The sequence below is a fragment of the Panthera pardus genome, unplaced genomic scaffold, assembly GCF_024362965.1.
Source record: "Panthera pardus isolate Hobbes unplaced genomic scaffold, ASM2436296v1 HiC_scaffold_13, whole genome shotgun sequence".
Taxonomy (NCBI): domain Eukaryota; kingdom Metazoa; phylum Chordata; class Mammalia; order Carnivora; family Felidae; genus Panthera; species Panthera pardus.
In genome coordinates this window covers 135,756,791-135,772,372 of record NW_026526688.1, presented here as the reverse complement: position 1 = coordinate 135,772,372, position 15,582 = coordinate 135,756,791, and the positions used below count along the sequence as shown (strand labels likewise).

The following is a 15,582-nucleotide window of genomic DNA, read 5'->3' as shown; positions in this document are numbered from 1 at the left end:
TAGGCTTAGCTCTCACACAGCCTCTAAGAATCAGTTCACCGCAAAGGGGTCTCTAAAGATGCAAAGGTCTCCACAGTGCATCCAGATTTTTTAGGTACTGAGATAGGCATGAGAGAGACATGGAGGGTGGTCAAGAGAAATGCTTCCAAGTCTTAGAGAGGGGAAAACCTAGTTAAAATATGTAGGACTTGGTTGTATTAATTTATATCATCCTAAATTTTTGTCTTAAAGAAAATATTGCTGGAAATCTGAGTTTGCTGTTGCAGACTCTCTGTCTGCAAAGAGACATGAAATCCCAACTACAAAGAGTATTTTAAATGGGCAATAAGTCCTCCTCTTAGGTATTTATTGCTCTATGCATTATTATAACCCATGTGCCTTGGAGAGTGACATACATTTCTACAAATGATAGTTATACTGAAGATTTTATTTTAAAGTAATTATGTTGTGAGCTGGTAAATGAATGTATTATAATACCCTTACTTGATCTTCCATTTTTCCCTAGGAGAATCTTTACACTGAACTCACCCATTTTCTATTTAAGCTGTTCATGCTTGTTTTTACAGAAATTTATCAGATATTTACATATATACTCAGAGCTAGAAGAGGCTCCTGACAGTTTGAACATCATTTCTCTCTGCTTCCAGGCTGGGAAAAGAGAAAGGGTTGCATTACAGGTCTATCATTTTCATTAAAACCTTCAAGAGAAAAAACAAAAACAAAAAACCCTTCAAGAGAATGCAAAGTTCCCTGTGGCTTCACTGTGTGTGTGTGTGTGTGTGTGTGTGTGCGTGCGCACGCGTGTGCACACATTCAAGAAATGTTCGTTGAATACCCTCTATGTGCCAGGCACTATATAAGGAATACAAAGTAAGCAAGGAGTGTATAGTCCTGTGCCTCTGCAGTTCAACTATCTTGGGTTTCAGTTTTCCTAGAGGTAGTTATAGCTCTTCCAATGTCACCCGCTCTGGTCTTTCATGTCTCTCTGAGGGACATTCTTCCCCTAGGTGAAATGGCACAGCACTATACTCATAAAGAAGGAGAAGGAGGAGAGAAGAAGGGAGAGGGGAGGAGGGAGAGGAAGAAGGAGAGGAAGAAGAAAAGGAGAGAGGAAAGGTAGGAGGGAGGGAGGGAAGAAAGGAAGCAGGCAGACTGTCCACCTGGAAGCCATCGTGATATCCAGGTAGACCATAGGTCTCGGGCTGACATAGTCATCTTAAGGGTGCTGAAAGCAAGGTCCCTTGGAGTCATCCAATTCTGCCTTGCTCTCTGTCTCATGGAAGTTAATGACAATGTGCTGATTTCATATTTGCCTTTACAGTCCCTTTTCTCTGTAATTGCTTTTAACAGAATACCTAGGCAAGCACCAGGATGGCTTCTTACACCAGAGCCAATGAATCCCAAGTCTTCCACTGTACTTGCAGTTTTTATTGTTACCCTGGTGCATGACTTCTCTCTGCTGCTATGTTGGAAGGGGTGTACAAGAGTCGAGTAGTCATGCAGGGAAGAGGAACTTTCTGCCCATCAACTTCAGTTGGTGAATAATGTCCAAGCTCATGCTGGAAAGAGCAAGGAGATTTCTTCTTAATCAAGACTTCTTCAGACTTTGGGGCAGGGCATGGTGGGGAAGGGGAACAAAGCTTCCTTTGCCTTTCTAGAGGCTTGCTGCCTCTCTTCCTTAATTCCAAGTAACCAACAGTAGCTTCCAGAACTATTACACTCTCTCTCTCCTGCCTTCTTGCCACCTTAACTTTCTTGGAAACAAAGTCATGTCCCTAGTTCTCAAAGGAAAGGTAAAAGGGGCAATTCTAAGCCCTCAGTCCCTAACTTGAAATCCAGGGTACCTTCTCTCCTTTGCACCTTTTTTTCTTTTCCTGAGCCAACTCCCACTAGGTTTCCCAGCATCCAACCGGTCTGAGTAAAGTTGGAAGTGTGTTTGGGCCATGTTCCATGGGGAGAGAAATAATATTGCCCTGCAAAGCCAGATTCAGGCTTTTCCCATGTCTGAGATTCCCTTATAGGAAACAGCAGTATGACATGTTTAACCAAATTATACATCTATATTATAGGACAATCATCACCTCTTACATTTATATGCCACTTTATACTTTATGAAGCCCTTTTGCTTTTGAGTTCCACAACAACTTTGTGAGGCAATAATTATGAAGATGACTTTGTAGATGAAGAAATGGAAGCTTATCTAAGTTAAGTGACTTTTGGGGGGTCAAGTTATCATCAAGAAATAGAAACCATTAATAGGGCTCAAGTTTTTTGACCCTGATGAAGTTACTCAAGGCTTCTTTCATACCACATGGGGTTATCCTGGTGGCAGTTTCAAATGACTCCGAGTAATCATGAAAGATGCCTTCCTCAAGAGTCTGTCAATACACTGCTCTTTATTCAGAGAACAGAGATAGGTCTGTTAAATACTGTATTAGTTATCTATGCTACCTAACAAATTACCCTCAAATGCAATGGCTTAAAACAATAAACACTGATTATCTCACACAGTGGGTAAGGAATCCTAGAGAGCTTAGATGGGAGATTCTGCCTCGGGGATTATAAGGTTGCAGTCAAGATGTTGTCCAAGTCTGCAATCATGTGAAGGCTTCACTGGGCTGGAGGGTCTGTTTCACTCCTTGCAGATTAGGGCTGATTGTTGGCATAGGCCTCAGTTCCTCACCAAATGGACCTCCCCATACAGTTGCTTGAGTGTCCTTACAACATGGCAGCTGACGTCCCCCAGAGTGAGTGCTGAGAGAGGAGGGAGCTATAATCCCCTTTATGACCCAATCACACACCATCACTTCTGCTTCGTTCTGTTCGTTAAAGTCACTAAGTACAGTCACACTCAAGAATGGGATTAGATCCACCTTTAAAAGGAAGGATTTTTAGAAATATTTGAAAACTACCACCAGTGGTTACCCTTTAAGTTATATATATATATATATATATATATATATATATATATATATATATATATCTCTTTCTTACTTCTCCTGCCACTTTCACTTTTAATAACCTTTCCTTAGTTGAATCGTTATCCTGCACAAGAAAGCAGGGACCAAACTAGGAGCATCCAAAAACTAGACTTTTCATGATGATGGTGGTGGTGGTAATAATGGTTAAGGAATCCATAGCCTACTGCAGTACCTGGTTGACTCAGACGGTTAAGCATCTGACTCTTGATCTTGGAGTCCTGAATTTAAGCCCCACGTTGGGCTCTTCAATGGGCATGAAGCCTACTTTAAAAAAAAATTCCACAACTTACTATGTGCTGGGCACTGTCCTAAGAACATCTACATTAATCCATTTGATTCCCCTAACAATCCTATGGATTAAGTACAATCATCTCCATCTTACAGATGAGAAAACTGAGGCATAGAAAGGTAGAGTCATTTGGCGAAGATCACAAAACTAGTTAGTGATAGAACTGCAATTCAGTTCAGATAGTCTGGTTTCACAGTCTTATTCTCAACCACTAAGTGATCTCCTGATTGTGGTGAAGACAAAACCTTTCTCAGACCCTCTCATTCATGTGGGACCATTTGGATTTGGGAGAAAATTAGTCAAATCCTTACAGACCAGGCAAGGAGCTCAGGGAGGAAAGAAAAAAAAAATCCAAAGGGGATGGGGAAAGGTTTACAAAACTCAAGAGCTGAGCCAGATCCTCAAGCACAAACCAAAGCTACCCATGATGACTACAGGAATTACTATAAACCATGGACCATGTAGGAAGCTCAGATTGGAGGTATGAAACTTGGATGCCTTTATTTGAAGGTGGTTAGACCATCTGGTAATAAAGTTAACAGGTTTTCAGCAACCTTGCCTTTCTGTGATCTACACAAGCAGATTGGTCCCAAACAATTTACTGGTGATTAATAATTTTTTTCATAATTTTTGTATATCCAAAAATGAAACTATATTATATAGGTGTGCTGGTTTTATTTCTCAATTTGATGTGTTTGTCTCCCTTATAATAACCAAATATATGGGATAATGAAATTTTAACATTTCCTTTGGCTTTACTAAGATAAACCAAGGCAATAACACTAGAGAAGTAGTAGGGCTCTTCTATAAAAATAATACTCACCCATTTTAATTCTGTAGTACAAACTCTCTCCCTAGAATAAAGAAAGGATCCATCTTTGAATGTATATTCATTCAAACTAGCCCTTAGTATTCAAAATATACTAAAATAGAAGCTCTAGATGGGGCTTCTGCTTCAGAATTCTGGCCAGGCTCCAGTAGATATTAAACACCACAGAGACATTATGCTCTACTTTTTAAAAGTCTTCAAGTGTGGTACTCAATGAAAATGTTTTATTGAAGCCAGAAAACAAATGACACATATCTAGACATTTCATCTTTGGTAAGCATGATCTGTTGGATCAAAGAAGAAGACTATAGAGTGAACTGAGGCTCTGAGATAAACTTTCCTGTTTGTGGAGCAACCCCAAGCCAAAATATGGAATGCTGAAGGCCAAAATTCAGGAAAAAGCCCATCCCTTTCTCATCCCCTCACATCATTCCTCTACTCCTTCATCAGACTTTACATCAACTGGGAAGAAGGGTTATATCATTCTGTTTCCTGCAGATCTGAAAAAGGACTGTTAGGAATATTGTATTTCTCTGTGAGCTTGCAGTCTAAATACTGCAGAACAAAATACGGACTTTCCTGTCAAAAAAGGAAGTGTACTCAGGAACTGGCTTTTTTAAAAAAGTCGTACTGAAAAGGGGAGAAGAGTATTTCTGCATGTATCTGTCTGTGTGTGTGGTAAGAGCAAGGAAATTTAGTGCAGACAAAGCTCTTCAAATTAGGTTAAAATAGAGTTTATAGATGAAATCTACTGCTTACCTCTGTTGTTATTACATGATCTTACTGTCAATGATTAACAAAGGAGCCACTGTCCCTTTAAGCTATTCAGTGCTATGAGTTCCCAAGTGGAATTTCACCTCTCTAGTGTGTGTGTGTTTGTGTGTGTGTGTCCACTGATGGCCAGCTTAAAGGACAAGACAGTGCAGAACTAGCCAAGTTGATGCTGGTCTAATAACATAGTCATGTACATGACATTAGGCTCCAGAAGTTTTCAAATGCGCACTCAGACTCTCCTGCCTAGTACATTATTTCCAAGAAGAGCTGGCCTCCAGTCCAAACTGCCTGCACACTAAGCAGTGATGAAATGCATGTCTTTCCAGAAAAGAATGAGTGGTTTTCAGTTCCCCCTCTTCCCACTGTCTCCCAAGGAGTGAAAGGAAAAGTGGATTAAAGTGCTCACAAGCTTGGAAAGCCACTCACTTACTATACGACAGTTTCTGGGAAAGGCATAGTACTCTCAGTTACAGAATCATCTGAATATGAACCGAAGAGAAGGTTAAGCACCAATGGAGAACTGAACTTGGACTTTGGGGACTGGGAAAATAACATGTAGAAGCTGCAAATTATAAATCCTGCTGGGACATCTGAGAGACCTAAATAGGGTCCTCCCCTTCCATTCTATATCCTTCACCCAACCTCAATAACTCTCTCTTTTTTAGAAGAAGAAACACTATAAAACAAAAATGAAAAATCATTTTTACCCTTCCTTTTACTACACACACACACACACACACACACACACACACACACACACACAAATCCTTGTTTCTCTTATTTTGTTTCCATGTTGACATTTTGTTGGCTGCATTTTTAAAAGTAGAGGTTGACTGCAAGGGCCGGAGGAGGGGGGCAAGGCTGGGGTGGGGAATGGGTGATGGTGGTCAAAAGCAGAAAACATCTGGAGATGTAATGTACAGCATGGTGACTACAGTTAACAATATTGTATATTTGAAAGTTGCTAAGAGAGATCTTGAAAGTTTTCATCACAAGGAATAAAATTGTAACTGTGTGAGGTGATGGATGTTAATTAGACTTGTTATGGTGATCATTTCACAATATATGCATAATACAAATCATTATATCTTAAATTGATACGTTATATGTCAACTGTTATATATGTTATATCTCAATAAAAGTGGGAACATTTTAAAAATAAAAGTAGTCCATCAGGTCACTTGCTGTTACTTTGTTTTTAAATCATGACCCCTTTAGCTGTAATGACTGGTTGGCAGCCTTAATCAGATGCTTATGGCTGGTTAATGCCATAAAAATTTGGAGTCAAAATGGAAAATGATTCTTACTCTGCCTTGCCTGCCTCGGCTTCCCCACCATGCTAACTCTTTAAAAAAAAATTCTTATTGCATGTACATAGAACTAAATCAAACCAACCAGTATAAAGGAGTACCTAAGTAAATTGTCCCCCACGCACGTATCCCTTATTCCCAGTCTTATGGGACCAGTTGCAACTGGTGGCCAGCTGGAATCCTGGGTGAAAGTAAATTAACTGGAAACGTCAAATCACTGCTGCAGTCAACTGGAAAAAAGGAACAAATACCAGTGCAGCATGGTCCCAGAGCCTGACTCTGGCTGCCACCCACACAACTGAGAGCACTTTAGTGCAAGCATGAAGACCGTGTCTGCCCTATGTATATGTGCCTGTAGGACGGAGGCTAGGCCACCAACTTCACTTCTCAGATGCTCTCAATGTAAACATGAAGAGCTCAGAGGGAATGCTTCCTAAAGGAATTGGAAGAGGTGTCTTCCCACATTTCTAACTTGGAATAAATACTGTAACCCTATTTCCTTCTCGAAAGAAAGCTTCAGTCTTGGTTCCAAGTTTTCTATGATTGATATTACCATATTACTATTACTACTACTACTACTAAATAATAATAATAATACTTATTATATTCCAAGATTAGCATTTCTAATTATCTTGTAAATTTTTGTTTTCTTAGGAAGAAGCAACAAGTAAAAAGTTGCTTGCCTTTTCAAAGCAGAAAAGGGTAAAAAGTAGTAATGAAGTTGATAAAACACTTTCATTGGTTGCAAATTAACCAGTAATAAAGCACACAGTTTTACAATAATAGATTTTCCACAATGCCCTCTCCCTAGATTCTTTCATAAAAAGAGAGAGAAAAGAGAGGAAGAGAGGAAAGAAGGAAGGAGGAAGGAAAGAAGAGGAAGGAAGGAAGGAAGGAAGGAAGGAAGGAAGGAAGGAAGGAAGGAAAAAATGAAATTCTTATTATAGCTAAGACTCAAATTACATCACCCCAGCACAGCAAAACCTCTTTTGAAATATCTGCTTCTCTATAGGATATACACCTCAGTCTTGCTAAGAATGCAAATTTGGAACTTTAAAACCTTTTGGGAACTTCACAAACTAGAGAAAAGAAACAGGGCAGATTTGCATCCTTTCTTTCCATTACACCATACCATCAAGAATATATTCTATAATAATTTCCTTCAGGCAATCTCATTCCCAGTTTTCACAGTTTTTTTTTTCCAAGGGAGCAAAACAGACCCACACTTTCTTTACCTAACGCTAGCCTGAAGAATCTACTGAATTCTATTGATTTTTCTCTCTTTGAACACAAGCTCATTAACCTGAAACACTAAGGGGATAACTATATTTCACTGAGCTCTAACTGAGTGTCTGAAAACAAAAAGATCCCAAGACAGTGATACAGCCCTCTCCCTAGGATTCCTTTTTTTCCACCCCTGCAAAAATTCAGCTACAGAAGCTGTGACATTGATTCCATAACCCTAAAGACTTTCGCATAAGTTAGAAGAAGCTTTCTTTAAATTCATCCTTTTTTATTGTAGTGTTTAACAAAATCAAGGTTCCTGTCTTTCCACCAAATTCAACATTCTTCCAAGCTACAGGGGGTGGGTAAATGTTAACATCAAACAGCAATGCTGTTGCCCCAGCAAGCTTCACTGCCTCCTCTCAGCTAAGCGAGCTAGGGCTCCACTAAGGAACTATCTTGGATATATGGAAATGAGGCCTTCCTAAAACCCTCCAGGGACTCTCTCCAGAAGGAAAAAGCGATCAGGAAAAAATTAGACAACACAGACATCAGAAGCAGCCTTTTAGACAAGTCTCTTCAAGAAGCCATAGGAGTGGGGCTGCATTTCTTTAATCTTTCTAATCCAAAAGAATGAGAGATGCGACCCCATAAATAAATAAATAAATAAATAAATAAATAGCAGCTATTTTACCCAAGAAACCAATATAACAATTTTGTGGTCTTGACTTTTGAGATCTCTGGTGAGATCAGATGATCTGTACCCTTCCATTCAAGGCAACAGACGTCTTCAAACTGTTTTTTAATTTGATTTATCCTTTGAAACAGAAAGTGCATTACATTTAACTGGTCTTGCAAAGGGGGTTCTCTTCTCTTTACAAACCGAATTCCTTATATAAATTAATAAAGGTTAAAGATGCTAATATATCACCATTATTAGCTTAAAAAAGAAAACAATATACATAGTCTATAGTATTCTTATGATACAAAACACTTCAAATTCAATTACAGCAACTAAATGGATTTTTTGTTTCTGACCCAGAGCAGTTGTAACAATTCCCACCATCTACTTTAACACGCATTTTTATCAGAAAGGAATTAAATTAAATACAAGCTATTGTAGCCCCTCCCTCCCCAATACTTTCTTTAAATCACTAATAAATAGCAACAAACGACTGTGCAATTTCAGAGAGGAACAGAGAGACAGGTCTGAGGCCTTCCCTGGTTCCACGTCTTCTACGTCAAGTCCTGGAGGCTGGAGCGGGGCGCGGGGCCAGGGGGTGGTCAGGGACCAACAGGAAGGGACAAAGGGAAAAGTGAGATTGAACAAATCCAAACCCGGGAGAGGAGCGAGAGGAGAGGGGGTGGAGTAGGAAGGTGGGGGGGGGGGGACATTCTTCACTGCGCTTCCCAAATTAAGTTCAAAATAAAAGGAAAACGTGTGGTTTGAGTAGCTCTTAAAGGGGGTAAGGGTGAAAGAAGGAGGGCCGTCTTTTTATACCAAATTCAAAAAGGCATTTTACATTTTAAATATTCACAATAAAGTAACTTCTAGTCAGTGTGACTCACGATTTATTTACAAAGAGCCTTCAACAGGTTGCTTTAGTCGGCACAGCACTTTGTGGGGGGCCCATCTGGGGCGGCCGCCCGCCCGCATGGCTCTGCGGTCCCCGCGCCGGGTGTGGAGCCTCGAAGAACACCTCTGGGCGCCCCCGCCCCGGCCGCCCGCGGGGCCTCGGGCGCGAGGGGGCGGTGCGGGCCCCGCGGCAGCTCCCGCCCGGGGGACGCGTCTAGGGGCCCGAGCGGGGCTGGGAGGGTGGCCCGAGGCGGGTTTCGGTTGCGTTCTCTATGCAGTGCATTTCGTGGACTTCTCTGCCTTCTCCTCCGCCCCCGAGTGTCTCTCTCCCCCTGCCCCCCTCAACTTGTAGGTTAAAAAAATAGATATGTACATCTCAGAAAATAGCAAAGGGCCCCGGCAGGGGGCCGGGTCCTCGGGGCCCCGAAGGGCGGGAAGGCGGGGCGCGCGCGGTCCCCGGGGCGGAGGCCCGAGGCCGGGCAGGCGCCGGGGGCAGCGAGCGCTCAGGACGAGCTCTCGGTCTCGGACGCGTGCAGCAGGAGGCCGCCGCCGCCGCCGCTGCTGGACTTGTGCTTCTTCAGCAGCTGCGTGATCTTCTCGTCGTCCGAGTTGGGGTCCAGAGGCTTGTTGTAGTCGTCGTCCTCCTCCTCGTTCTCCGAGGCCCCCTTGAGCCGCTCGGTCTCCGAATCCTGCTTCTTCTTGGCCGTGGCCATCTCGGCCGCGTGCTTCTTCCTCCACTTGGTCCGGCGGTTCTGGAACCAGACCTGAGGGCCAGGAAAGGGGAGGCGAGGGGAGACAGTTGGGGAAGGAATTGAAGGCCAGCCGCTCCGGGCACACGCTGCTTTGCCCACTTGCCCCTGGTCGTTCCTGCGGGCGGGCCCTTGACAGCCCGCCACCTTCCCTCAGAGACCTCCCTTGTTTGGGCCGCCAAAGTCCGTCTCCACCGCCCCAGCTCCCTCCGGGTGTCAGGCACCGACCAACGGCCTGCCGTTGCCATAGCGATAGGAACACAAGAGTATTGAAGTTGTCAGTGAGCGATCTCTCAGAAGAGAAAAAACTTGGACACTGAAAATAAGTTCCCCTAAAAATGAGTCCGCTTTCCTCTCTCCAGTCGGAACGCGAGAACTTCTCACCTTCCTAAATTTGACTTATCATGACTGTGATTTTATTTGCTATTTACTTTCTGAGATTAAGACTTTCAAACAGCCTGAAGTGTACTTGCTGTTTGGTGTGATTTCCGGGAGAAAGCACAGCATTCGCCCCCATTACCTCTGCTCTCCTTTTCACGTTTGGATATTTGTCTCTTTCACGTATCTCAAGGCTGAATCCACACAAACACGGTAGGTAAACGCGCCCCTCCCCATTTACACTTGTAATGTACCATGTAAAGTTAAAAAAAAAAAAAAAGATTTGCTAAGACCGGAAATCTCTAATCACTAATAATAATCAATATGAATGCATGAAAATATTGAATAGGTTAGCCAAAATCATCACAGAAGTTTGTGTGTGTGTCTCTCTCTCTGACTTAAATGTTTTTCATAAAACCAAATCAAGCTAGAATTTTCATTAGTTATTTTTTAAAAGTGAAATTTTGCTAATTACATTACTTCCCACTGTTAGCATGCCTAGTCTTTCAAATATTATTTTAATTCATTCCTCTCCAAGACATGTATTGTATATAACAAATATTTTAAGCCTATTCACAATGTTTGAGATCATGTTTGGTATACATATTTTAACCTAAAGCATCAGCCATAAGCAACCAATTTCCCAAACATTATCCTCTCTTTATGCATCTCATCCATTTTCTCATCCGTTATGTATTTTATCTAGAGAATCAGAATTGTGAAGAAAGCGATTTTTATTTTCCTTATACAGCTATAATAATTCACTTCCAGCCACATAGACATATTTACGGTGACAAATGAAGACTTCCAGATTACTGTGGTAGGCTCTGTACCAACCACTGCAAAAATAATTTTAACTGTGATGGTATTCTAATGGTCACATACAAAATCACTCCTGAAATGCGTTTTATGATGCTTGCCCCCCGGGGGAAATACACTCTAACCAGCAGACGTGGCTAACAGTTATTCCTACTTAATTTAAGAAGCAACAATATTACTAATGAAAACAGACACTCTCTCCCCCCCAAAAAGTCCCAACTATAATAAACTGAAGAAGAGAAACAAAAGGGAATACAGGAAATATAGGAAACCATTAGATTTCATTTACCTTGATGGCTCAATCCTTTTATTTTTCAGGGAAAGATTTCTCAGATTTGATTCCCTGGAAATATACTGTATAACTCAATTATAAGATGTGACATTTTAATTATAAAATGTCACAGACTGTAACATATCTCACAAGTGTTGATAAACTTAGAATTCTTTCATAATACAATAATAATGTCAATTCATTTGGAAAATTGCTATTCCAAAGTTATGGCCTTCAACTAAACTAAAAGTAGATTCATCCTTGCAAAGTGGTTGGATCCTGTGGATATTGTTTTAACCTGCTAGTTAATATAGTAGCTCTATCAGGTTGATTTACATCAGGAAATCATATAACTCGCGGAGCCTGAATTGACAAACAAAAGCTTGAATATCCTTACAAATAGAATAAATAGGAGCTATCTAACTGGCCTGATCTATTCTCAGGGCTGATATTTCGGTAATGCTTTTATTCTCTAATAATGGCGAGTTCCCCCAGCACATGCTGCTATCTAGATTAACCTAATTTCAAAGGCGGGGGCTTGATTCCTTTTGTTCATCAACAGTTTGCCCGCCTGGAGACCCCAGGGCCTTTGTAAGCCCCACTCCCACCCCTTTCGCTGATTTCATCTTCCCCCCTGGCTCCTCAGATCCGCACCCCCGGGCGGCTGTTTGTTAGAGGGTTTGCGTGTGTGCGTGTGTATGTGCGTGTGTGTGTGTGTGTGTGTGTGCGCGCGCGCGCGCGCTGGGGATTGGGAGGACATCCCTCGACGTTTGCAAGGTCCACTCACCTTGACCTGACTCTCCGTCATCCCCAGCGAATAGGCCAAGCGAGCCCTCTCGGGCCCCGCCAAGTATTTCGTTTGTTCGAAAGTCTTCTCCAAAGCGAAGATCTGCTGGCCCGAAAACGTGGGTCTCGTGTGTTTTCTCTTCCCGTCTTTGTCCAACAAAATGGATCCTTGATCTGCAAGAACAGATAAACAAGGGAAGGGGAAAAACGATCGGTTACAAGCGGCTCCACTGAAAATAAACGAAATCAAAAAACAATGTTTTTTGGAAAGCTTATTCTTCGGCAGACATCAGAAGTATCTGGCGCTTCCAGCCCCACCACGCGTCTCTCTTTGCCTTTTTACGCCCACCTGTTTTTAAAAGCCGGGTGTGTTTGGAACAGCAGTAAATAACCTTCTACCGAACACAGACGTCAAACAGAAAGGGAGCGCATTGCTGAAGTTTGCCGGAGTCGAATCGCCAGGACCGAGTAAATTGAGATGCGGGGGAAAAAAGCCCTTCTCGCCTCCCAGTCCAGTCGGTGCTCGCTTGGCCCCGGGGACTTTGCATGAGGATGGCTAGTTTTGTTTTGTTTTTCCTTGAACGCTTTCCTAACCTGTGTGGGCACAACAAAGGGCGCCTTGTTTTTTGCACACAAGAGAGCTAAATCGCCCCCAAGTCTAACTAACGCCGCTGCGGCCGAGGGGGGAGGGGGTGCCGCCTTTGTTGGCGGTCCCTACTTGGCCATCAAAACGAATACAATAAAGTCTCCCCGACACCCTCACCCTCCCAGGCCGCCCTCAGTCCCGAGGCTTCCCAAGGGAGACTCCACTTGGCTCCCGCAACTTATCTTAGTTACTGCCGCTCAGCCACACCAAAAGAGGTCTGGAGACTTAATGGAAACTTGGAGCACTTGGTCAAAAGCAAAGAACAGAGCAAGAAAAAGACCTGGGCAGGGCCTCGAACTTCACCTGGAAGACTAGGAGCCTCCGCGGCGGTGGCCAACTGCCCAGATGATTAGACTGCGGGACGCCTCGGTTTCAAACAAGGTCTTGGTGGCATGTGCATATTCCCCAGTCCTTCTCCCGCCACTTCGTTCTTCCTCTGGTTCATTTTCGTGTTAGGATGTTGAGGGCCACGATGCCTCTCAATATGTTCAGGCTCAAGGCGTCCCAGCCCTTCGCCACCCTCCCCCCCCCCCCACCGGGGGGCCGAGGCAGGTGAGAAAGCTGAGGCCCAGAGGAGAGGAATGGCCCGCATTGACGGCGCTTGCTCCTGCGCCTGCCGCTGGCCTGTCTTCAATGGGCTCACCCGGCCCGAGTGTACTGGAAAGGGGGAGGGGGGGTGGGCTCCTCTAAGGCAAAGAGGTTAGGTGGGGACACCCTGGGCCGAGACGCACAGCAAATACATGCGCTCTGCTCAGGGCTGTGGAGGGCTTGCCGCTGTCGTTCCCCACAGATTCTCAGAGAAGCCAGTTAGGCTGGCGGAAGGTGGAGTGGGGCCCTGGCCGATAGGCGGGAGCTGAGAAAGCAGGGGTGTAAGCGGGGGCGCAGTGGCCTCTCCTGCCCTTCCCACCTCTTAAACCCAGGCCGGGCCTGAGTTTCCCCTCAGGCTGTTCCAGAGTAGCCGGGGCCTCGGAGGACACACACGCCCAGTACCGCGTTGTTTTCAACACGGACGCACGCACACCCGCTCCGCGAGGCTTGCTGGACACTTGGAGAGAGGGGGGCGCTTGGACGCAACCACGCGAGCTCAGGAAAGCCAGAATCCCTCAACGAATGCCCTGACCCAGCCTAAATCGTGCGATTCTGGGCTGCCAAACTACTAGGGAGCCAAGAGAGTGCACCGATCCCCATGCATACCAGGGGCCAGGACCCAAGAGCGGGCAGAACACGCACAGCTGGACTCAGGGGATCGTACTCACGAGGGGTGCAGGCCAGGCGCGCGTCCCTCCAGGGTGGGCTCTGCATAACTCCTGGCCAGAAGATGGGCGTCCGGCCGGGCAGCTCGGCCAGCGGCTTGGGGTACCGACCTACGGCGGCCACGGCCGCAGCGCTGGGGCTGAAGTAGAGCCCGGGCGGTGGCGGCGGCGGACTCAGGCTGCTGAAGCGGGGCAGGCCGGCCAGCAGCCCCGCTGGGGATGAGGCAGCGGCTGCTGCAGCCGCGGCAGCCGCGGCAGCCGCCGAAGCGGAAGAAGCGGAGGTGGACGAGGAAGAGGAGGAGGAGGACCCCGAGGGCGAGGCGGAGGGCAGGGCGGCCCCTGAGGCCACCGGCATAGAGGGCCGGCTCAGGATGTCGTTGATGCCGTGTGGGGTGGCGGCTGAGAGCTGCTGTGGGGGGCTGCCCAGGGACGAGAGCCCCCCCGCGGTCGGGGGCTTCAGGCTGCCAGGGTTGTGAGCGCCCAAAGGCGGGGAGGGCGACGACGAAGAAGACGAGGAGGACGAGGAGGAGGGGGGGCCGGCGGGCAGCGGGGGGTACGCCGCGGGGTACAGCGGGGTCTTCATTTCGGCCATGCTGTGCAGGGCAGCCAGGGGCGGGCTGCTGAGCAGGAACGCGCTCTGCCGGGTGCCCTCCATCGCCCCCACCGCTAACATCCCACGGCCAGGCCGGAGCCGGCAGCCACACAGCGAGGGCGCCGGTCGGCGTCCCGGCGGGGCTCAGGAGAGTGAGAAGTGCCGAGGGCGCGAGCGTGGAGTTGCTCCGCGCTCCCGGAGGCGACCTGCCAACTGGGCCGAGAACGCCGCCGCCGAGAGTTGCTCTCGAAGCTGCGCAGCAGAAATGTCCAAACACGCCACTGGAGAGGCAGTGGCTCGCGGAGATCAGGGGGCGTCCGGGCGCGTTTGGATGTCCTTTCGCTCCTGGAGTTCCTGGATGCAATCTTGGTCTCTTCTCTCTTCCCCACTTTTCCTTGCTTCTCAATGTGCACTACTTCTCATCTTCTCCCCCCAGAGAAATAAGCAAAACAAAACCCAGGCCGGCCCCAGAGTTTGCAACAAAGTTAAGAGTCACCGAATCTCCGCTTTGATGTTGGAGTGTGGGGACTGGATCGCTTTCTTTGGGGAGGTTCAAAGGACTCCAGGTTCCGCCGGACGCGCTCCTCTAATCTTACTTGGCTGCTCTGCTCTTTCGCGGCGAAGCTGATTCGCACTTGGCGCTCGCTGCGCGCCGGGAGAGAGCGCATCCAGCCCGCGGGAGGATCTCGCCTCTGCGCGGACTTCCTCCGCCGGTTCTGCCCGGGGCCGGTGTGCCAGAAAGGGCAGTGCCACCAATCCCCGCCGCTCCCGGATTCGGCGCGCCAACCCGCCTTCTCCTCTGGGCCACTGGGCACTAGAGTTACAATATTGAAAAGAAAAGCGGGGAGAAAAGAACAGAAAAGAAAAGACTAAGTGCGAAAAGTCTGACGGCTTCGGTTACGGCTCCGCTCGTCTGTCCACTTCTGCAAACGGGCCTGGCGACCCCCGCCCCACCCCCCCAGCACCCTCTCTTCTTCTCACTCTCCGCCTTTGCCTCTCCTCTCTCGCATTTCTTCGCGGCTTTACAGGCTTCGTTCTTCTAAGCCCTGTCCTCTGGCCAAGCTGACCCTCTCCAGCGCTTCCACTCCCTCTCTCTGTTCCCTCC

The 15,582-nt window shown here is 46.3% G+C and overlaps 1 protein-coding gene across 1 annotated transcript; it reads right to left on the bottom strand.

Annotated features, from left to right (window-relative positions):
- Positions 1-9,383: 9,383 nt before the first annotated feature.
- NKX6-1 (NK6 homeobox 1) lies at positions 9,384-14,665 on the bottom strand. The gene is made up of 3 exons (XM_019465468.2): positions 13,889-14,665; positions 11,988-12,160; positions 9,384-9,747 (listed from the first exon to the last, which is right to left on the bottom strand). The coding sequence occupies exons 1-3, from the start codon at positions 14,556-14,558 to the stop codon at positions 9,487-9,489; spliced, it is 1,104 nt and encodes a 367-aa protein (XP_019321013.1). The 5' UTR covers positions 14,559-14,665; the 3' UTR covers positions 9,384-9,486.
- Between the last annotated feature and the right edge of the window lie 917 nt (positions 14,666-15,582).

What these genes read in the sequence shown, in the direction of transcription:
- NKX6-1 (XM_019465468.2), bottom strand. Translation starts at nt 14,558, where the DNA reads ATGTTAGCGGTGGGGGCGATGGAGGGCACCCGGCAGAGCGCGTTCCTG. An exon ending in GCGCCTGGCCTGCACCCCTC is followed by an intron (nt 12,161 to 13,888) that starts GTGAGTACGATC and finishes CTGTTCTTGCAG; the next exon opens with ATCAAGGATCCATTTTGTTG. An exon ending in TGACGGAGAGTCAGGTCAAG is followed by an intron (nt 9,748 to 11,987) that starts GTGAGTGGACCT and finishes CCTGGCCCTCAG; the next exon opens with GTCTGGTTCCAGAACCGCCG.